At 41.9% G+C, this 24,405-nt stretch overlaps 2 protein-coding genes across 3 annotated transcripts in view; one reads left to right on the top strand and one right to left on the bottom strand.

Moving 5' to 3' along the window:
• The window catches only part of jph1a (junctophilin 1a), a 29,006-nt gene extending 9,889 nt beyond the window's left edge, over positions 1–19,117 (bottom strand). Inside the window, exons 1-3 of the mRNA XM_068709842.1 lie at positions 19,025–19,117; positions 18,404–18,904; positions 15,078–15,846 (exon numbers count right to left, since the gene is read on the bottom strand). Of these exons, the coding sequence (XP_068565943.1) occupies positions 15,078–15,846; positions 18,404–18,782 (1,148 nt within the window). The 5' untranslated portion in view covers positions 18,783–18,904; positions 19,025–19,117. The remainder of the gene's footprint in view (positions 1–15,077; positions 15,847–18,403; positions 18,905–19,024) is intronic.
• A 602-nt stretch (positions 19,118–19,719) lies between these two features.
• gdap1 (ganglioside induced differentiation associated protein 1) lies at positions 19,720–24,190 on the top strand. 2 transcript variants are annotated; one of them, XM_068709840.1, is made up of 6 exons: positions 19,720–20,541; positions 20,825–21,017; positions 21,520–21,693; positions 22,222–22,316; positions 22,723–22,837; positions 23,045–24,190. In XM_068709840.1, the coding sequence occupies exons 1-6, from the start codon at positions 20,383–20,385 to the stop codon at positions 23,395–23,397; spliced, it is 1,089 nt and encodes a 362-aa protein (XP_068565941.1). In that variant the 5' UTR covers positions 19,720–20,382; the 3' UTR covers positions 23,398–24,190. The 2 variants fall into 2 exon arrangements, with proteins under 2 accessions (XP_068565941.1, XP_068565942.1); XM_068709841.1 differs by having other exon boundaries at positions 19,721–20,541; positions 20,814–21,017.
• Positions 24,191–24,405: the final 215 nt, after the last annotated feature.

The raw sequence follows: 24,405 nt of genomic DNA, 5'->3' as shown, positions 1-24,405 counted from the left end.
ACTCATCCATCTTCCTCTCCCTCTTTCTTTCACCATCCCCTCTTTCTTTCAATCAATGTTTCTGTTTTTTTTTTTTTTTTCGATTCCTTTTTCATCTGTCTATTGACACTGCATCCCCTCATACTCATTACTCCTCACCCTCCCTCCCTCTGTCTTTCTGTCAGAGTGACCCCAACGGGCAGATGTCTCTATTTCAGACTACTTCTCTGTCCTTGGACTCTGGGCTGTCCTGTTTTTTTTTTCATGTGCTGGGACAGTAAGACATTAAAATGCATTAGGAGCCATATGCTGGCTGGAGAGAGTCCCTGCTTCACCCACGGACAAAGGACACACTCAGGGTGCCTCTTGAAAACACTGACCAGCTGCAGATAAAAATAAGATTTAAGAAGTTATAAAATATCAGACAATGCTTTGCTTCTTTCTATAAGTTATTGCAAACACAGGAATTCCACTGGTGTGGCTAAAAGCAGCTTACTTACAGTCTCACTAAAGAGCACTTCCCTGTTTAAAACTGACATTGAAGCATTCCAGTTACATCACACCACTGACATGTATACCGTAGACATCCACTTGCCACGCATGCTGTCACAAGGACATACATGCTTCTATTTCTGAAATGTGTCAAATGTGCAGGCAAATGAAAGGAGGCATGAATGCGCCATGAATGTATACAGCGTGCCCGGGACATATCCTGAGGATTTTAACAGTTCCCTTTAGGTACAGTGGGCATGAAGTCACGGGCAGACCCAGGAAGCGATGCCGACTGTTCACAGACAGGATGTCTGGTCGTGGGAGGTGACAGGCAGAGAATGATGGGAGTAGAGGTGTGATCGAGCAGTGGAACAAGAGTGAAATGAGAGGCGAGAAAACATGGGCATGTGGAGCGTAGAGACGAAGGGGTTGGTTGGTTTTCTTCCGGGCATCGGAGAATTTCATCTTATGCTCACTTTTAATCAGACTAGCGAGCGACACCAGCACCTTCCACAATGCATGGACTGTTAAACCTGCAATGATTGATTTTTTTTGTCCACTTGAGGGCAGCGCAACAAGCGGTAAACACAACGTTGAAATGTTAATAGTCCAATATTCACTGTCGGGCTCTTTAGCTGCTAAAAAGCTCCACTATGCTCACCAGCTAGTCTCTAACTTTGTCCGTCAGCCATAAAGTGCTTGGCAAGTAGTGTACAGTGAGATTTTCAGAGCTTCTGCATTATCAACAGCTGCCTCAAATGGTTAAAAGCAAAGCACATGAGAGCGGTGAGAGTGAATCCAAAAGAGGCTTTTAAACCGAAACAATGAGGAAGATGATGAAATGCTTTGTATGGCTGAGGGAAATTGCATAGTAAGGGTTCGAGCAACCCCTTCCAAACTGCACACATTCCTCTGTTAATGTTAAAATATTGCTTGCAGCAGCTTTAATATGCATTACCCTGCGATCTTGTGGCTTGAAATGCCCATCGACAATGTGCAGGAGCACGCATGAAGATGCCAAATTATGTAATGCATTGTCACACATACAAGGCAAAACAAAGTCTGGGTAAACAACAATATGCAAGCTCACGATTGACCTTTGAAAAAGTTTGAGGTTCTATTACTTGTCGGCAGTCTGCAGCCTACTTGCTTGAAGCAGATCTGCCTCTGAATATAAAGCAACACCTGTTCATGTCTAGTTTTGGGTTCTGCCGGCACTCCTGTCAGGTTGAGCGCTGGGGATGGGTCCAAGCAAATCAAGGTATTTAAATCCGTAAATGCACCTGCTGGCACAAATGCAAATATCACACAAATACAAAACTACATACACACACACACACACACACACACACACACACACACACACACACACACACACACACACACACACACCAGTTTGTAGAAATTTGGACAAAGTGTAGAAAGGAGCATATACTTTGAAGCAATTGTTTTGGACTGAAGCTCCGCTCGGGAGATGATATTGATGAAGTCCTGGTGAGATCCATGGTTGTTTCATTACTGTGACAAACAAATGAATTGCTTATTAAAGTGTTGAGTCAGTTTGGCAGTCAGTGTGGCGGGTGCGGCTCTTTGTCTCTGTGGATTGTGTGTCTATGTGCATCTGTGTGTGTTAGAGATAAAGAATGAGGGAGAGAAAGGTTGGAAACCAAGAAAAAGGTATGGAAATGAAAAGGAGAGACGAAGCTGCAAAGAGAAAGAGAATGACACCCGGGAATTTAGAACTGCTGACTTATGCTTCTCAGTCCCTCTAATTTTACTGTAGGGTTAAATTTCAAACCCAAGCTCACATGCGCTCCTTTAAGGTTTTTCAGAACTAGGCCTCCCGCGTAATACCGTATGTGTGTATCTATATTATGCGCCTGTTGTGTGTGATTGTGTTTGTGTGTGCATATTCCCCCGAGTGAAGCTTCAGTCCATCACTCCCCAGGCTGTGGCCTATTTGAGGAATCTCCATCACATATGCTGACACAGTTCTGCACCCCCCTTCCTCCACCCTTTCGCTTCTTCCAATAACGCCCCCCCCCCCCTTCCTCTTTGGCTCATCTTCCTTCTCTCCATCACGGTCTCTCCCCCCACCCAAGGTGTCCAAGCTTGGTAACTGGAATGCTGACTTGTACAGTATAAAATAAGATAGAAGATTAGTCTTGACCTCGCCCGTGGTAAACATCAGCACCCAACAATCTTCTTTTAAACATCATCACTCTCTTTCATCGCCCACGACTAAGAGAAAACTGCTGCCATACAGCAGGAGTCATATATCAAGACTATGCTCCATTTGATGCTCCTGTTCCGAGTGAGCAAATCTGCTCATGAAAGGATATTATACAGCAACATAAATTATTGCCCTGTATCTTACCCAAACAGTCCCCAGGTCCAAAAGAGCAGCACCGCACATCACAGAAAGTCTGCACAAATTAGCACTTAGTTTGCCCTGCACATATCTCTTTTATCCGTGCAGGCCTGCTATTGAATTCTCGGCTGGTGCTAATTCAGGATTACTCAAGCGTGACTAACACCATTAGTGGTTAGCTAAAACCAACTCTGAAATTATTCAGGAATTATTCCTGGGTTGAGGTCTGGGCTCACATTACCAGGGTCTGCAGTGGTGGGGGGACAATGGCTACAGCAAATGAGGTTTTAAATGGGAGACAAAGTAGCTGTTATTATGAGATAAGCTAACTTTATCCTGGAGAGAGAGCTATGGAGCAGTACAATGAGAATATTTGGGCATGGCTACTGTACTCGAAGCGTTTTAGATCTCAGGACATCCTGGTGGTTTGGCAGGCTGGGGCTCTGGGAACATTCCCCGTCTTTCTCTTTTTCCATCCTGTTACTCTTTTCAGTAGAGATATGTAAGCCCAACATAGAAAAGCAGCATCTAAGATCAATTAGGCTTATTGAATTTTCCCCCATTCTTATGACTGGCCCAACAGAATCATATGCTTTCTGAATAACAAAATGTTTTTCTTTACAATAAACACTAAACACACAAGGTTTGTTCAAGGTAGCATGGCACAGTATGCGAACACAAATGCATAGAGCACTGAAAAAAAACAAAAAACAGGCACTTGAATAATGTAAATGGCGCAACAGTATGAAAAACGCTTGCAAGGGTGAAAGCACAAGGCAAGGTGCAGGGAAATGGATCAATGAGCAGGCATGAAACATGGCTGTGTCCAGCAATGCAAACACCTTTGTCTACAGCAGAATATTGTAGAATGAAGGGGTACATGAGAAAAACACACTGACTATCTCCAGAATCCCTGGTGGAAAACAATAATCTTGACTAAAAGCACAGCACTGTATGACATAGCTTAAAGGGAATGATGCAATATTTGGGAAATACATTCCCTTTCGTGCTGAGAGTTAGATAAGGAGGAGGATATGAAGCTACAGCCAGGTGGTCAGCTGATCAAAACAGACTGGAAACAGAAGCAAACTGCTTGGCTCTGTCTGAGGGTTAAAACAAAATCTACCAGCATCTCTAAAGATCACTAATTAAGTTATATATTTGTATTAACTTTATAAAAAACAACCTCAATTTAAAAAGTTGTGGTTTTAGTTCCACACATTTGTGAAAACTTAACTATAATATAATTGAATGTGTTGTAGTATTTTGTATCTGTATCTTTATGATTCAGGATCCATTTTTATTTAGTCCCAAATAATAGTGTTATTCATGATACAAAGGATAAACTGGTCGGTAGAGACATTTCTAGGAAGAAGAATGAGAAGAATCCGTTTTGATTAAACTGGAAAAAAAAATCCCCAGACTCGACTGACATTTTGGGCTGTGGATTACAAACATACCTAATCTTCTCTCACTGGTGTTCTCTATTCAGGAGCTCTCCACTGAGACTCCATCTGGCCTTCGTCCAAAAAAACATGGTACAGGTATGTGTGTGTGTGTGTGTATGTGTGTGTGCCTCTGTATCAGGATTTTAGTGTGTGAATGTGTCAAGGTGTTTCTCAGAAACTGCGAATATGCGTATACGGAATTACTTTATCCTAATAAATACTGTGCTATGCGTTTGTGTGGTACATGTTTAGAGCGCTGTTGTGTTTGAAGGTCTGATACGGACTCCTCTGACTGCAATGTGAGTCGCGTTGAGAGAGTGACACAGAATCCCTTGCTGAGATGATCCCTCTGGTTTTGGTGAAGGGCAATGGCAGGGATTCAGACCTCAGCTCTGTGCTCTTTGTGTCAACACTGCTAGTGAAACATGGCCACAGCTGATACAGCTAATGACACAAACGGGGGGAGGAGGGCGATGGTGGCCAAACCATACACTGCAAGGGAAACGGCTATGTTGTAGCCTAACTGTGACGTTTTGAAGCTTGAATTTGATTTTTACTGTCGCTTTGAGGCAGACAATTTTAAGAAGGGATGAGGAAACAGACACTATTAAAGCTGAGACACCTGTCAATCAAGCCAACATGGCCTGAAATATCTACCATTTTTTAAGCCTTGATGTTATCCGAATTATCAACAAGAAACATGTAGAAAACATGAAATAAAACATGAATGGACGCCTTACTGCAAAGAAAACACTTAACTCACATGTAACTCTGTTACTAATATGAGAAATTGGCCATTCATCTAATTGTTGTAAATTAAGATAAGTGAGTACAGTATAGTTGTCTGAAGCGCACAACCTCACTGAATGCAAAGTTTACTGATGAAAGCACTGTTGCAAATATTATTTCCATTATTGATCATTTCTCTGATTCTCTCATAATTGTTTTGTCCATAAAATGTTAGGGTTCTCAAATCTGTATTTAGTTTATCGGGCCAGATGACCAATCCACGCTAAATACAGATTATTTGAAATCATTATGAAATTTAGTGTCTCTCCTACATTTGTTGAGTGATGGCGAGCTACTCAATACATTTTTAGCACCATAACAATCCCTGAGCCCTATTCATCTTTTTTAAAATTTGCACACACATAAGACTTCATAAAATCCCGATAGTTAAAAAAGATAAGAATGTAATAGGAAAGGTCAAGAGGCCACAGGCATATACAACGGACCTCCCTCAATATAAGGAGAAACCCCCACCCCAATAACAATAAAGGAAAGAAAAAAAAAAAACTAAGCTAACATAATTTAGAAAAATACAACAAAAAAATTAAAACAACATGAAGCACACAAAATAAGCAGAAAAACGAAAGTAAACAAAAATCTCCAAAAAACAAATAACTAGATGACACAATACGGGTGAAATAAAGAATAATCACAATGATAAACAATTACGATTTTGGAGAAAAAAAGCTCAAAATATTCAATTTAAAATGACAACACACAGAAAGGGATATTTGGTATCCCTGCTTGACTTAAACAATTAATCTATTATTAATTGTTGTAAAATTGTGGTTCACTCTCTGTCAATTGACTGATTGACACACTGACTAATTGTTTCAGCACCAAAATGAAAGCAAGCAAAACATTAACTGACAAAAACATCACTTAAGTCAACATTCTGAACTCAAGATGAATCTCAGGACTGGATCTACAGGTTTTGTGTTTGAGTCAGGCAGCAGTTGTCTGTTTTCACGCTCACAAGCTGCAGCACACACACACACACACACACACACACACACACACACACACACACACACACACACACACACACACACAAACTGGGCTCTGCTGATGCAAATCAAGATTTGTTGTCACACGACTATGCAGCCATTAAACACTTGCAGCATATACACAATGCAGACATGCAAGCAAAAGCTTTTAAACAGCACCTTATAAATTGGGCTACCTCTCATGCAAATGACTGTGTTCACTCTGATTTACACACACAAACACACACACACACACCAAATCTACATGAGAAGTTGAAAAGGACCATTAGTTAGACGTGCCATAATGAGACCCGCTGGGAATGAGTGTGAATAAAGGACACACTGAGGTGACTTCATAGCGCTGTATCTAGTCTTTCAATCTTTTGTAAATCTCCAGCTGGAACCAGACACGTCGCTCAGGCCTTAAAGGATGAATAAACACAATGTGAAACCAACAACGCCTCTTCACTCCACTACTTCATAAAGAAAATCAACAAATGGCTGACACGATGATGACACCGGTGAGGCAGTAACCATGGTAACCACCCGAGACACTTGAGCAAGCTGTCCAACCAGGCATCTGGTCTGTATTAATGAATTTGCAAATGAACAAACCCACACTACAGCCTACTGTATGGGTAAAGTGTTGCACACACACACACACACACACACACACACACACACACACACACACACACACACACACACACACACACAAACGTTTTTGAAAATGTGACAAATCTAAAGTGAATACACTGTAAAAGATTTACAACTTGGCTGAAAACAGCAAAACAGGCACACACAGACACACACACACACACACACACACACACACACACACACACACAGACACACACTCCATGGTGTGTCTCATTTAACTACGAGGCTCAACATCCGAAGCTGGACCTGTGTGCGAGTGAAGGTCACATTGCCTGGTAACCACTTGAGCTTAAGGAATAGTTTTAATTATGGTCTGTGCTCTCTCTCTCCTCCAATCTCCTGCCACCACTCACCCCACGGTCTGCGCACACAAACGCACGCACACACTTTAATATACACACAACCATCAATTTCCTCTTCAGTGCAAAGCCAAGAGGAGCATTAGCATTAGGTTACATCTGCCCACAGCTGCAAAATTATGATCATGCAATCTATCTTTTAATGCTATTTCGTGAGCTAAATAGAAGACACGTGACTGAAAAAGCAAACTACTATGAAAAACACATATATACAACTCATATGTACAATAATGCCTCACTATGATTGACTGTAACTGCTAACTATGTATGTGTCAGCGTCTGCATCATTATAATAATATAATGGAGTGGAATATTGTGAAAAGATAAGTAAGTAGATGATAGATATATTCAATGCAAAGCCATGCTAACAGCAAAACAGACCGACTCATACAAATCCTAAAGAAAATGCATCACGGACTCACACATCATCTATGCGTGAGATTGCATGAGCGGTTGCATGCTTCACGAAGGGATTCAAAGCGGAAAAGCAATACTCCGAATCAACAAGAGACGTGATGATTTCGTAATCCAATCCGTGAACATCTGGAGTGAAAGCGGCCTAGCAAGCCAATCAGAGCGGCTGAACAGATTTAGCGAGGGCACGTTAGTATCCAGAGGTCAATGACACACGACTGCGTTAGCAGGTACAAAACAAAAAAAACAGACCGATTTTAAGAGTTGCTTCAGGCAACACAATTTGAAACAGACTCACTTTGTGCCGCAGAGAAGAGGATGCCAACTATCTGTGCATTTTAAAGACATTACAGGGGATATTTAATGTGATGTTATGTATGAATATGGTTGGATGATATATACAGTGAGACAATACCAGTCACTCTTTGGTACCTATCAGTTTAGTAGTTCAGTGAGCTGATTTATGGCAGTATTGAACTTTATCTTGTTTAGTGCTGCAACTGCTAATCAATTAATTTAATTTAAAATGATCTGCAACAACTTTGACAGTTAAGTTAATAGTTTTGAGAAAAAATTGTCAAAATTCTGATACTGAATATTTTTGCATCGCAAGCAAGCAAGACCTTTGAAGAATGATTAATCAATAATGAAATAAATTGCTACTTGAAGTCCCAATCAAAATATAGTACAATATTGCAATATGAAAATTACAAATACTGTGATAGAAGATGTCAACCATATAAACCATCTCTATAATATATATGCAAAGGTCTAAATAGCTAAAATCAGGTCACCAAAATACAAAACACACAGTTAGGACGATATGTGAAATAAAATACAATAAAAGAGTGTGTTTTGCTTTCCCACTGCATATCTACTTTAAGTCACAGTCTGCAAGTCTGTGGACACTATTTTGAGGAGTTAACAGGTTTATTCCCTACCAATGTTGCTGCCTCTGGAGCGGCTCAAGCATCACAATAACACTAAATTGACAGTTACTAAGGATCTCTTTGTGATATTGAGCTGCAGCACCTTTAGCAGAGCCCACAGCTCATTCTAATGTAATTGTTATGGACTTGTAAATCAATGACTCTTATCTGGATTCACCTCATCAGTAGACTTAAGAGCCATTGATCCATGTTGCACACGTGTTTGAGTATTGATATACATAATGAACCACTGTAAAATAACGTACACATAATAACAGTTCTTGAACAGGTGCATGTAGTTAGACACGATTGCACATTGACATTTGGGATTTTTTACACAATGTCTTGTCATGTCATGGGAAATTCTCAGGAGGATCGCGCACACACATGAACACACACATGAACACACACATGAACACACACGGGGAAATCCTTGGAGATCGAGCTCACTGAACAGAAACGCTATTTGCTTGTACTCGTTATTTCTGTACATTTGAAATCACAGTGTGTCTAATACCATATCCAACTCACTCCACCGACTAAGGTTCTTATTATCCGCTGTTACATAAACAGTTCCTTCAGAGACAAGTAGATACGCTACAATCACATTCACTGTTTAATAATGGAGGGAGTACAGTGTTGTAGGAAACTCTACATTAACTGAGTTAAAGACAGATTACAGAGGGAATGGAGGAGTGGGTAAACCATCTGTATAAGGAGTACTTTTGCATTTTTGAATGATTGCAGGTGAACCGCTACACGAGTTAACCTCTTCATAACAGCCTCGGACTCCCCATGACTCCTCCCTCTGACCACCCGCCTGCCTGACTCATCCTACTCCTTCTTGAGAAGCTGCAGAATTATGTGCCATTCTTAGAGAGATTGCAAGCCACAGCCACACAGTGTAATGGCAATTTGGTGAAACCCAATCCTATCACGGCTGCTATCGGCACAGGCCAGCGCTCCACTCGCATTTACACACAGCCACTCCCCACAGGCCTTCTCCTCTACTCCCCCAGAAGCAAAGCTTTCATACAGTGTAAGTGTAAGTCAGACAATATATCTATCTCAGACAATGAGTCCAGCCGTCATCGACACTTTCTTTCCCTTATCAAACCCACTCTGTTGGTGTAAACTACTGCAGGCTGAGGGTTGATTTCTGCCAACATTTTCTCCACTTGGGAATGGAGAGAAAAAGATGAAATAATACTCTCACTCTGAAAACGTGTTCATTTATTTTCTTCCTAGATCATTCCTTTATTCTGGGATGCAGCATGGCATCATAATGTGTATCAACGGCAACAGTGATGTAGCGTTGTGTCTGTAGAATGAGAGATACACCTTTACTAGAATGTAATGAGTGTCTTAGCATGTATTCGTCTGTTCCCCTCTGCCTGGTTATATGCTCTGATTTTTAACATCACCTCCTTTTAAATTGATTTTGCGTATTGAACTGTAGACGCCATTAATTACTTTGAACACAAGGGATTATTCTATTATTGTTGTACATAGTAGAATATATAAATATGAAAAAGTTTCCCTTTTACCAAGCCCTTATAGCTTAGCGCAACATCGGCCTTTCCTTATATGAATTCCTCTAACACTCCTTCGGTGGTTCCATCGACTGTCATCTATCTGCTAACTCTGATTTACCATAAATCAGAAGAGAACACGACATAACGTAATTTTGTTTCACTGTGGGTCATTTGAAAACTGCTCAACTAACTCCCCATGCATGCGCCATTGCATCAGCTACATTATTAATAGCTCTTTCGTATGTACAAGCTGGCAGTGACGTTGGTCATTAATGTCACTGATATAGATAATATGAGGCACATGTGGCCGGGTATTTCTTGTGTGTGTGTGTGTGTGTGTGTGTGTGTGTGTGTGTGTGTGTGTGTGTGTGTGCATCATTTGATACTGTCAGCAATAAATTGTTATGTTACCTCACACCATCACATCGCCATAAATATGAGACATGTCTGGGGATAAATATACTGTATCATGTGGCATGCTTACGACTCTGACTCTGACTCTGATTCAGACGACTGGCAGTCCCTTCCACACTTACAGTTACTGTAAGCTTTGTGCCTCATTGCTACTGTACACACACACACATACAGACACACACACACAAGAAAATTAACCCAATTGCACCTCTGCCCCTATTTGGAGCAGAAGAAGTCATCCCCATCGAGGACAGCCAAGATGGAGTCTTACATGATGTACTGTGGGTTGGGATTATTTTGTTCACATTTTGAAACACAGGCTGATCTATAACTCTCTCCAAAAAGGGCAGGTGGTGAGTGGCTGAGGTCATCACACAGCAGGTGATAAACAAACACCCCTGGATACAAACGCACCACACACACACACGGCACACACACTTTCTCTGTTCTCTTGCCAAACGATAGCATCCTTATCTCATCTCTCACATCAAAACACACAGTTTCTCCCATTCACTCTTCTCTTCTGCCATTTATGTGAACACACACACACACACACACACACACACACACACACACACACACACACACACACACACACACACACACACACACGCACACACACAGACACACCCACGCACAGACATTCAGGAGAGATGATAGTGTGAGTGAGATGGCGGGATGCTATATCAGTGGTGGGACGGGTATATATTCCTGGCTGGTGCTGATAAGCCAACTGATGCCTTGCCTTATTTAGTCAGTACTCACTGCTGACACGCAAGCAGAGTAGCACACACCGCATGCACTATATGTATGTGTTTGTCTTGTGCGTGTGTGAGGTGTTCCTGTGTGGAGAGAGGTGAGTTCTGATGAAATGAATGCATATAGATAGTGTGTGTGTGTGTGTGTGTGTGTGTGTATGTGTGTGTGTTTGTAAGAGCGGGTGTGTGAGAGAGAGGGAGAGAGACAGAGTGAATGGATACACATGCGTAATGTTTTACTACTGATTCAAATGTATATAATGTATTAGAAGTTTAAAATCGTTTTTTGGTACGGTCATCTCCTGGACACCTATCAACCTACAGTCAGGTGTGCAAAAGTTATACTTATTTTGGATTGCCACCAAAATCTATCCAATTTCTTAACCAAATGAAATCTATTTACATGTGGGACTTAAGGACACGCAAAACAAAGCCAAAAACAGCCTCACTTGCAGAGGTGATGATGGTTAACACTTAACACATATCATTAGTCTCAACTTTTTGCTGATTGCGGTGAAGAAAAAATAAGCATCATATAAATATCTTTCGTACTCCAGTGGACCTGCATATTTGGTGTTGGTTAACCTTTCACTAGAGCGTGCAGAGCAAACAGTGCTATCAAATGGACACACACCCTTGGCCTCCACGCACGGACGGGCTTACACTTTGTTTGTTTTGGCTTTCCTTTTAGCGGTCTTAGCGTTGGAAAGGCAAAAGAAAAAGAAGCAGGGAGAAGAAGAAAGAAGCTGTGTAGAAATGTAAACCAATATGCAACTCCGTAGCTTTAGTGAGGTCATTTTTAACACTACACATACACACACACACACACACACACACACACACACACACACACACACACACACACACACAATTCCTTTTAAGACTTCTGCTCTTATGAGATAGCATAGCGAGTTTATGTGGAACAAAGGCCATTACGGTAGATTACACAGCGTATAGACCGACACACCACTGAGCCACCAGGATACCTAAACTGCTGATCTGTAACAAAAAGGCTTTGTGGGAGAAGCATCATGACACGGTAAACTCTTCAATGGCACTTATCTCAGTTCACAGGCCTCTGAAACACACACACAAACATCCACACAGACACACACACAGACACACACACACACACACACACTGAACGCTGGTTGTGCAGAAGTGCATATTACATAGATAAGGCTGACTACAGTGAATGGGGGTCACAGACACAGAACTCCACTCCACTTCAGCGCACTAGCTCTCTATCGATTGGCTGATCGCAAGAATGACGTCATTAGCTCCGCCCCAGAGGCAGATGGGATAGCTCTTCTGTACAGTAATTCACAGAGGAGGGGTGGGTGTGCCCCCTCTGTACCCTTTTTTTTTTTTAAATTCTGCTCTTTTCATTTCTGTCCACTCCAGACCTCAAAACCTCTCGCTCAGCACAGTCGCTGCATCCCCCATCTTATCCAATCACCATTTATCCCCTGGCTCTCTCACTTCAATCCATTCCTACTCCCTCCGTCTCCTCCACCAGCTCTGTCTCCCTCCCCTCCCTTTGAGTCCGCTCCACATTCAAAGACAGAGAGTCATGTGACGAGAGCCGGATCGATATGAGCGCATCTTTTGCCATGCACTGTATAATGAGACTTGCATAACCTGCTTACATGCAACTGTCGCAATCTGCCATTCTAGCTGTTCGTTACACAAATACAGTCTTAGAAAGATTTCAGACAGGAGAACGGAGGAGCCGGCTGGGAGATTTCCAGCAGCACACGATGGAGCGGCACGTACCAGGCAGTAATTTGATCACTTACTACAGTACAGGGGACCTCGTTTGCTGCCATAAACACTTTGTATCAGCTTGAATGCTTTTACTGTTGTTGCTTTAGCGCTATGCATCAGGTCATGTGTTTCCTTCTGCTGAAAATTGTTGCTCTAATGCACAGGCAAATAGGAGATGAGATGGCTCTTCCTTTCAACACATTATCCATTTTTCTCTTTTACCGGTGGGTTTGTCACAACCTCGCTGGCCTTCGCTGAGACAGACACAGACTCATAATATTATGGGTGTTATCTGTGGAGCAAACAGTATGCAGTCCTTTTTACACTAAGCATATTAAATCCACCTTATGTAATCTTTATCTTATATCCCTGAAATCTGCAGAATAAAGCCGTTTCTCTCCCCGCTCGCTGGAGAGGAATTATTAGATTTTAAAAGAATGTCTGGATATTATAATAAAGCCTGCTATTCATACAGTCTGCTATTACTGAGCCCTACTCCCTATACTGTTATTCATTGTCTCCATCATATTGAGTGTGTTCTTTTATTTTATCAGCTAAAATAAATATAGATAATCTTTCAGTCTAAAAAAATGTTGAAATAATGAAAGCCATTACAAATGACCAGAGCACAAAGTACTCATTTACTTTTGTTTAGCTGGTCTGAGCAGCAGCGCCCAAATCCTTTAAAATATAATTTCTTTAGCCATGATAGTGTCGTGACTCTAAAGATGAGATGGATTGCCATAAAATTTGGTACCGATATTCCTTGAGCACAGAGGATGTATCCTAAAGACTTTGGTGATCCCCTAATTCTTATTGTCGTGCCACCCAGCAGGTCACTCATCCCGAGAAACACGTCAACATCTACTCGATGGACAGTTTTGGTTTTGAGTGAAATATGAAATTGAGTCATACAATTTAGTACACGTTCATGTTCCCAACAGGATGAAATGTAATAACTTTGGTGATCCCCATCCAGTGCCTTCGTCAGGTTAAATGTGACTGAGGACATTTGGTATTAGTGACCAAATACCAAATGTGTTCAGGGATAAGACAAGGTAAATATTTACCTGTGAAACATCCGTATAGCATTGTCACCATGAACGTTAGCATGCTGACGTTAGCATTCAGCTCAAAGCACTGCTGCGTACAGCCTCACAGAACAGCTACTGTGGATGTAAAGTCTTCGTCTTGTATAGTTATACAGAACATATAAAAGAAAAAATCTGGAAGTTTGTGAAGCTGTGCACAGCAGGATTAAACTGATTAACGGATTCATTATTTTTAATTATTTGATTCACTAATTGTTTTGGAATTACCATTATTTGTGTGTGAGTGTACATTTTCTCTGTGCCGAGTGTGTGTCTGTGTGTTTTGCTTTGTTTGTATTACTCAGACTTGTCAGTATGTTTTCATGCATGCAAATTCACGTGCACCTCTGGAGAGAAAAAAAGAAAAAAAAAAAATCAAAATATTTGTTATTGCATAGAGACCCTTTCACAGCTTGTACACATCCTCACTGTCTTCAGTCTAATGATTCCCTGATGCTGTGAAACCAGAGGATGTCAAAGTGATGCTGCGTATGCTGAACTGTGTCCCAGTAGGAGGGAGGCTTTAAATGAAAAGGTCACATCTCATCCACCTGTTAAAGAGCAGATGTCACATCAGAGCAATACTTGGCAGAAAGAGCAGGTATTGTTATTGGGCACACGAGACGCACCTGGCGCAGGTATGGCTATACTGCTCACACACATGAACTCGCAGGCACACACGTCTCTCTCTCCCACATTCACAGACCAACACACACACACACACACACACACACACACACACACACACACACACACACACACACACACACACACACACAAGATGCCTGACCCCTCTCCCTGGGAATGAAAGATATGGGCAGAGAATAGTAACAGAATGATCACACTGGCTACACAAAAGCCTTGACTGTTGATGATGAATAAAGGTCGGCGCTGTTGTCATGGGACTCCACTTACACAAGACTGAGCCTTCTATCAGACCAGGAGACATTTGTCAGGCCACTGCTCTGACTCTTCAGTGGTGACAATAGAGTCCTGAGGATGTCCGCCCTGTTTTAGATGTGTACACAGTATACACCCACATGCACATGCAGAAGCATGAATGAACACATACATAAACACAGTACCTGGAAGCTGCTATTTCCACTTTACTCCTGGCAATGGCTGCAGCCCTCTGTGCCGCCTCCACAGCCCGGTCCACCTTCTCTTTGGTTTTGGGGTTCTTAAGCGGAATCAACTGCTTCCTTATTCCACGCACCAGCACGTTATTTTTGTACTTCCCTTCTTCTTTGGTGCCATCTGGGAAAACTGTGCACCCGTAACCATGGCGCTTGTTGTTAAGCCACTCTCCCTCGTACTTCATCCCATTGGATCTCTCTGAAACGCCAAATCCATTGCGCTTGTCGTTCTTCCATTCCCCCATGTAGGTCTCAGTGGTGGTGGCATCCACATGGTCCTCGAGAGGCAGGTCCTCGTCTGGCAGCTCGCCATCGCCAATGGATATGGTAGAGTTGGCATCGCTGGAGCTGATGCGGCTCATGGCGGCATCGCTGCGCGCCGAGCTGCGCTTGCTGGAGATTGAGGTCCGAGAGTCAGACTTGCGCAGCTGCCGAAGGCTGCCAAAGAGTGAGCCACGGCGGAACAGGCCCTTCTTCTTACTGGTGACAACCTCGCTGTCTGAGTGGAAGTTCAGGACGAAGCCACCACGACTGCCTGTCGGTGTGTCTGTGGGGGAGGAGAGGTCCTGGAGCACTGTGCCGTTGCTCTGCTCAGAGCGCAGGGAGGCCAGAGACGTGCGGAGAGGAGAGCGGATGACTGTGGCCATGCCATAGGGAACACTCTGACGCACTCCATAGCCATGTCGCATCCCACCCATCCACTGGCCTTGATAGGTACCTGAAGAACCAAGGTGAGAGGTCAGAGTCACTGAATCAGATTAGTTACAACTACTTATCAGATCCTAGTGGGTCCCAACTGTTTACCACTGCTGAATAGGATGAAACAATGCAACACAGTATTGAAATGTACTTTAATACAAAAATGGCATTTTCCACACATGATATTTAAAAATGTTATTGCTTTTACAGTTCATAATTTGAAATCCTGTATTTACCAGGTAAACATTTTTGTTTTGTTTGTTTAAATCATGACTCATTCTCTGAGAAACTCTCTCTATTACCCATCAAATCCAAGAAGAGACAGTTAGCATCGGCTGGCATGATAGAAAAGTGCTCTCGCAATGATTTTGAGAAGCAATGCTGCTTGTGTGTGTGTGTGTGTTTGCTTGTGTCTTAACAGGCTCACTTCTGAAAAAGAGTCTCTCTTTTATCTGAATCAATTTGAAATGTTCTGAGCTTGTACACTACAAGCTCAGAACATGTCTGCAGTGAGGGATTTCTATAAACTATCTAAACACAATCTTAAGTGCTCATCTAGATGGTGAAGTCCTTAAGGGGAGTGTTTGCCACAACACAGATGATAACAGAAGAGTATTTTAAGATATGTATGTCTGAATAGCTTAACCTATATCTTCAAGACATACCAGGGTTATAGTTACAGTGAGTTTGGATTTATCTTGGTACTAGTGGGGACAGCAACAAGAAGGTTCATCTGTTTCCTCTGCATTTTGCCGGCCAGATATTCTCTATATCAGCACTAAGAAACAGCGTTACACATGTGGGAGCACAGAGGAGCCTTGCTGTAGGGGTGCAGAGTATGTCAGCTAATGAAATGTTTTCTCTCCTTCCCCTCAGATCTGGGACTGTGAGCATAACTAACTCAATCACAGAGATTTGATTAAGGCACTGATACCAAGGATCACTTGGGATGAATGTGAATCACTCAGCTAGGAGCCTATTTTCAGGCGGCCAATAACTCCCCCACTGACAGTAGGCACATTCACCACCATCCGTTTGTCTCTGACGACAGGGAGTTGCTATGAGTCACATAATGAGAGGAATACTTCATTAATCCCATTTGGTGCTGCTGAGCCCAATGAGCATGTGATGTCCTACTGTAGCTTCTTCAGAGCATCATATTGCAATACTGATCCTAATAATAAGAAAGGCCTGTTAAGCCAGCACTCGAATCTCATTGACCGATACAATTAGATAAGCCATAATGGTCAGATTCTAACAGAAAATGATATACTAGCCCGGGCAGGAATTTAGATGGATAAACAGTGTGAGATTAACAGGCTGGCTCTGCACTGCAGTTGAAATCGGTGACCCTGCAGATCAAGTTATCAGGATGTTGCAGGGTCAGACGGCCAGATGTTCTGTAGATCCTCTAGGATCAGCTGATTTCCCAAGCCCAGCCCTCTGTAACCATCAATTGAGAGGCATTTATTCTGCACCGTACGGCCGTCGTTAGTGGAGATGATGCTCACACAACGACTTGGGTGTTTCATAACCAGACCGTCTGTAATAGGCCTTCTGCATTGCTTGCAAGCACTTGTGTTTGTGGGCCTGTCAGGATGTTTCCTCCCTGATCACACAGGTCTCTAGACAATCTGTGAACACACCCCTGATTAGTGAGATCAAAGCTCTGACAAGGGGGCTCGCACTGACCTCTCACTTTCAGTCAAAGTCCAAGAGAGTGTCCTCCGTATGACTTGGCTGAAGGCGTTTGTGCATTTCCAATTCATGAAGTCAATTAGAAAATGTATCCAAAGTGGAAAAACATTTTCATTATTTCTTCTTTTAAACGTGTCAGGTTTAACTGCATTAAAAGTAGCACTTTTAAGAAGAAGAAGAAGAAGAAGAAGAAGAAGAAGAAGAAGAAGAAGAAGAAGAAGAAGTTTATTTTCATCGGGAAAGCTGGCATTTATGCAAACGATACACCTGAAGAAGAGGTGTGTTAATGCAGTTAAGAGTGGTAAAGAACTAGGTGATGACTGGCTATAAATGGCACCAAACAGACTGCTTTGCTCTGATTTCCAAACTCCTTCTAACCGGGGCATGGTGCCACTGAGCTGGCAACAGGAGTCACTCTCCTCCCACAGTCATATGAGGAGCAACCGGTAGTTGCCAAATGAGATGTGCACTTGGAATAAGAGAGGAACTATCAACCTCAACTGTATCCAGCAAGTTAACATCACAAGCGTGATAAGTCATTGTTTTGTTTGTTTGTTTGTTTGTTTGTTTTTTTTTGGGGGGGGGGGGGGGGTAAATGGGGAGCGCTGACCACGGTGCGCAGTGCGCAATATCAGCTTCAACTCAGATCATATCAGATGGAGATTCATGCACTGGTGTATTTCCAATATCCTCCATCAGTTTGAGTCTGAGCATCCTCTCTCTCACACACACACACACACACACACACACACACACACACACACACACACACACACACGCACACACACAGGCTATAGCGCATCATCAGTCGCAGCCGTTAAAGCGACACTACACGTTAAACAAACACTGGGACATGTTTACAAGACAGGGTTTCTTACCGCCATCGCCATAGGTTTCGATCCCATATCCATCCTGCAGCCCGTTGCTCCAGGTGCCGTCGTATCTCGCGGGCGTGTTGTGGCTTTGCCGGATACCGTAACGACCCTTAAAACCGTGACTCCACTCTCCGCGGTACATCCACTTCCCTTTATTCTCCACGCCGAGCCCGTGCCGCTTCCCCTGGGACCAGTAGCCCCTGTAGGTATTCCCGCTGGGCCAGGTGTACACCCCCACTATCTCAAAGCCGTGCGACCAGGACCCGGCGTACTCGCCCTGGCCCTTGGGTCCGGTGCAGATGCCGTGTCCGTGGGCTTTGCCATCCTCCCACCCCCCGCAGTAAGTGCCACCGTCGTCGAAGTCAAACCTTCCGCCCGTCATTCAGATATAGGCTGAAAATAAAGCAGATCGTGCGCTGCTGCAGACTCAGGCGTCTCCAGGACCGTGGTTCGGGGGATCCAGGACCGGTGGTGTGATGAAAGGATGAGCCAACGAGATGATGACTAAAGAAACATACAATAGCAGGGTGAGGATAGTAGGCTGGTACTTCCAGACACTGACATGCAAAAGAAAAGGCATGCGTAACGGTAAGTGGAAAGGTATGAATGGTGGGCGTCATTTACCGGAGGCGCACGCCGGATTCTCCGTTCTGTGTCGCTCGTCTCCCCCCTCTCACCCACTGATCACAGAGGGAGAGAGAGGCGTCGAGTCCCTGCTGAGGAAAGACACTGGGCCAATCGTAACGTCACGCCAAAGGGACCTCCCACTCTACCATCTCTCTCTCTCTCTCTCTCTCTCTCTCTCTCTCTCTCTCTCTCTCTCTCTCTCTCTCTCTCTCAGTAAAGAGTCTGGACTCCCCTCAACCTCTAAAGCCAAACTGCTACACATTTGAAAGACGTCTCACTTTACACATATCTGAATACCCACATTACTATTTCCCATTACACCCATGTAATTGTACCAATTATCTGTTGTTATCATGAGTGAGTTTAGGATTATTCTTGTTTATCTTACTGCCCAGTTAAACAATAATATCAAATACTATGACTTACTTTATGAGACTTAAAATATAAGCCATATATATATATATATATATATATATATATATATATATATATATATATATATATATATATATATACACACAGTATATGCAGGCTAAGTATTTTAGAGAACACTTGTAATAGTCTTATTATTGTTTGATTGTATACTCTATGCTATCTATTTCTAAAATGATTAATTCATTAATTTAATAGTGTATTATTATTACTGCTAATAATATTATATATATATATCAGAGCTTAAACACAGTTATTGTTTGAAGTGGGTGGATTGGAGAAGTGTTTTAGTGAACACATTTGTCAGTAACATCATTTTTGTCAATCAGATAGGTCATTCCACCTCTAAAACTGATACAAACTATATTACGTGACACCAGTGGCCATTCATATTATCACTTTCTGCATTGGGCTGACCAAAAGCAGGTTGTGCCCACCAACAGCTTAGACATTGAAGGAATAGATAACAGCGACCTCTGCTGTCTAAATGCATTTATTGCATAGCTGGAGTGATATGATCGAGTTAACAAGTGTTAAAGCATTTGCTGCCTTTATTTCTTACATTGTGAATTTGTAGACCTATTTCGTTTAAAGCCTTGTATTTATTGGTAATAATGTATGCATGCATATGAAACATTAGTTCGTTTATAAAGAACATTTAAATTTGAATGGCTATGGGTAAAATATACTGTAGCCTACTACTACTAACACTACTACTACTTCCGGAACTGATAGCAACAACATGTAGCCCTCGACGACGAGAAGGAGAGAGAAATGAAGACGGAAGATGTGTCTCGAAATTCTATCAAATTGAAGAAGAGGATTAATGTTCCGCTCCAAGCCAGGAGAGGGCGCATTATTTAAGATTTGACTGTGATAAGGTGTGCTGCCCTCACTTGTCCCCTAACACACTAACAGATAAAATGGCGTCGGAAAACAGCCCGGAATCCCAAGATGAGAAAACGGCTCTTATAGAGAGGGACCCAGAACAAGATGTACATCAAGAATGTGGCACAATCGCAAAACAAGGCGAATCAAAACTTACGCTTTATCACTGGACGCAGTCTTTCAATTCTCAGAAGGTGAGCGTCTTTACGTTTCAGCACCACAGCGCAGTGGACAGCTCCTCACCACAGATTTGAACAGATCTCCAGACAAATCTTTCTAATGTTACGTTTGTCATGAAGTCAGTGATTATTTAGCCAATCGAGTTGGCTGTGGACACTGCTATTACATCTGTTGTTAAAATGTGTACTTTAATGCAAAATATGATCTGTTGTGGCCTTTCATTTGGTCACTTACTTATAGAAGGTATTTGATCATTATTTATAGTACCACAAGTAGATGTCTAAAGTTGTTTTTCAGGTGCGTCTGGCTATAGCAGAGAAAGGTTTGCTCTGTGAGCAGTATGACGTGAGCCTTCCTCTCAGTGAACACAACGAGCCCTGGTTCATGCATCTGAATCCCACCGGTGAGGTGCCAGTTCTGATCCACAATGACGACGTCATCTGTGACCCGACTCAGATCATGGACTACCTGGAGCAGAGTTTCAATGATGGTGAGACCAAATAAAGACTTTGTGGTAACTGCTTTGATGCATTACAGCAGAGCTGGATAGGTACAAGGCGCGCTCCATTCAACAGACTTTACTACTTGTTTTCATACATTGTTTTCTTCTTTCAGCATTTGTGTTTAATCTTTGATTTCAAATAAAAAAAAATTGTTTTAATTTGTAGTAAATTTCATATTACTTTCATTCCATATTTTATTTTTTTTCCATTTTTTCTTTGTTTGCGCTGATCCATGATACCTTTGTTCTAAGAGTCTCATCCAGTCGCCTTAAAAGGAGAGAAAACCTGGTAAGCATGCAACCATTTAAGCTAATTAAAAATGTACGTGTTTAAATACCGACTGTTTTTCCAACTTTTCCCAACCCTTGCGTAGTCGTTCCAAGGCAAGCTTGCAGTGTGTAAAACCACTTTGATTCTCTTCTGAGAAAAGTTGAAAGGAAACGAAGTGACAGCATTGCTCCTTCCTTTTGATGACTTGTTTGCCTCCAGAAGGCACACCCAAGCTGATCCCTGAAGAGGGCAGTACATACTACCTCAGAGTGCAGCACTACAGAGAGCTGCTGGACTCACTACAGATGGATGCCTACACCCATGGCTGCATCCTTCACCCTGAGATCACTGTGGACTCGCACATACCAGCATATGCTGCCACCTGTATACGAAGTAAGACTCACTGTGATGCTTTTGAGTAGTTTTATACAGCTTTGGTCCTACAGCAAGTATGCTGCCAAAATGTGCCAAATGCACTTTCTGTTGTACTAGATGAGACCCCTTGTTACATATTTTGAATAATTCTACAGAGACCTCACACTGTCAAGATGGTATCATGAAGGAGTATTTTTCTAGAGTACACTCATACTGCTTAACTACTCAAATTCCAAATGTGCCATTTAGTTAAAGACCTTTAATTCTTGTCTGCATGCTTTATAGTTAGTGTTACTAATTTACTGTTAACATGAAACTATCCGTGTACAATCAGGAGAAGTGAAAGAAGAGGTATACTTTCCTTTCATGCAATATAATATATATATACTGTATATATATATATATATATATATATATATATATATATATATATATATGTATACATATAAAATATAGACACACACTGGCACACATCTGATATTAGCAGACTTTTCTCTAAAAGTCATAAAAATTGTCTCTAACATGATGCTGTGTTTTTTCTGACAGCACAGATCGGAAACACACAGTCCGAGCTGAAGAAACTGGCAGAGCAGAACCCAGAGCTTAAAGATGCTTATGTAGCAAAACAGAGGCGCTTGAAAGTAAGTTATTCAAGTTAGCAGAGCGCAAGTCAGCAACTAGTGAAATCCATGTGTTTTGATGTGGCCACCTACATTTAAATGTATTAAATTGTACATTAATGTATTACATTAATTGAACTAATAGTATCTAGCACCTGCAGACAACTGTAAATAACCAAAACATTTTTTATTTTCTTTAACAAACTATAGCTGAAAGAGTGCAGTGTGGGTTTTTGTATTAGTAGTATGTAGGTTTTATGGCAATTATTTTTCGGCAAACTAACCAGGCTTAAAGGCATAAACTGAAGGCATAGTAACATAGTAATGTGTCAAGCAGTTTGTCTGTCATTTTGCACACTTCTCTGTCTAAAATGTGTCATAAGGTAAATGTGCACAAATGCATTTCTATATGAAAACGTTTTTGCAGTCCAAGTTGTTTGACCATGACAACATGAAGCACCTGAAGAAGCTTCTGGATGAATTGGAGAGTGTGATGGACCAGGTCGAGACAGAGCTACAGAGGAGGGTGGAGGAAACACCAGGTACACAACCACAGTAGCTCGTCACTTAGCAGCCAATTTACCATTAAGAGACAAACTTAAATAAATGACACAATTACATTTTATGACTGTGTTAATATTAACAGTAGTGGGTCTTGAAACAAAGTCAAAATGAAAGGCAGTAGCGTTTTGAATATCATGTTATCTGTTGCCTTTCATACTTCTTGCCTCCTTGTCTTCCACTTGTAGAAGAAGGCAGACAGTCCTGGCTGTGTGGTGATTTCTTCAGCATGGCCGACGTCTCTCTGGCAGTCACCTTGCACCGCCTCAAGTTCCTCGGCCTCTCCCGCCGCTTCTGGGGCGACGGTAACCGCGTGAACCTGGAGACGTACTACGAGCGTGTGGTGGAGCGGCCGGCCTTCAGGAGAGTGCTGGGCCATGTCAACAACATCCTAATCTCTGCTGTCCTTCCTGTGGCGTTTCGCGTGGCCAGGAAGAACGCACCGGTTATTCTTGGCACCACCCTGTTGATAGGTGTTCTAGGCGGAGCTACATACCTCGCTTTTCTTTACATGAAGAAGAGGCTGACCGTGTCCTTCTGAGGGAGTGTTTGAGTTGCTTTGGGACTGAAAGGCAGATAATCACCACCAAATTGTTTCCAAAATCATTAAAAAAATGGTGTAAAGTTAAAGTACATTGCACAAAATGCAGAACAAAGTAGGAAAAAGTGCAAATATAAATATATACATTAAATAAAATCTATAAACTTCTGTAAAAAGAGCATATGTATGTACCATTCCTCTCTGAAAAAAAGTGATAATACATGTCCAAATATTGGAACCTTTGACTGTAAGCCATGCAATTGTAGTGTAACAGTACAAGCAGCTTCTCATATTGTATGCCTACTGTAATTTTTCAGTACCAACACAATGCAGACAGTATCTGATTTTAAGTATATGGGTTGAAATGTGAGAAAACACCAGCATGGTCAGACATCCTTATGTGAACTTAAATCACTATTATGAGCCTATGTTTTGCCCAATATGTTCTTTTCTTAATTTATTATTTGATTATAGTCCATATTTGCCTGTTAGAAATGAAAGTACATTAGAAGCCCACAGCCTGCTGTCTGTGTCTGTCTGTCATCATATAACAAACTGATCAGCTCAGCAGTTAACACTGTCAAATGCAGACACATGTTTAATTGTACAAAGGCTCTGTGGGATCTTCCTGTTATCACACATGCACCGACGTTTTACTGCATTACTTATATAATTGTTTGAAATATTCTCTACGTAAGAATATCTGAATTGATGCTTTTCTAATTTCATTTACATCTTCTTCAGACCATCATATTCAAAATCTGTGTGAATAAATAAATAAATTAAACTGCTCCCAAACCATCTGGAGAGTTTCCTGTTATTCAAATATAATTGAGGATGACAGCAAAAAATCAGCGTCATTTAACAGACTATCATATACCATAAAGGTCTTCAACATTTTAGGATTGTCACATTTTAGGGATTTTGTTCGCCCCGTCAGAACAACACTGACATTTAACATACGCTCAGCTTGGATTTGAACTCCTCCTCACGTGAGCTTGGCTTCAC

The sequence above is a fragment of the Cebidichthys violaceus genome, unplaced genomic scaffold (genome assembly GCF_023349555.1).
Source record: "Cebidichthys violaceus isolate CVI_PGR_0920_01 unplaced genomic scaffold, fCebVio1.0.p SCAF_15, whole genome shotgun sequence".
Lineage (NCBI taxonomy): Eukaryota > Metazoa > Chordata > Actinopteri > Perciformes > Stichaeidae > Cebidichthys > Cebidichthys violaceus.
Note: the sequence above shows the minus strand (reverse complement) of the source record. Positions and strands in the feature narration are given on the sequence as shown.

Excerpts from the sequence above, each read along its gene's own strand:
- gdap1 (XM_068709840.1), top strand. The coding sequence starts at position 20,383 with ATGGCGTCGGAAAACAGCCCGGAATCCCAAGATGAGAAAACGGCTCTT. Across the intron at positions 21,018-21,519 it reads GGAGCAGAGTTTCAATGATG|AAGGCACACCCAAGCTGATC; the intron begins GTGAGACCAAAT and ends GTTTGCCTCCAG. Across the intron at positions 21,694-22,221 it reads TGCTGCCACCTGTATACGAA|CACAGATCGGAAACACACAG; the intron begins GTAAGACTCACT and ends TTTTTCTGACAG.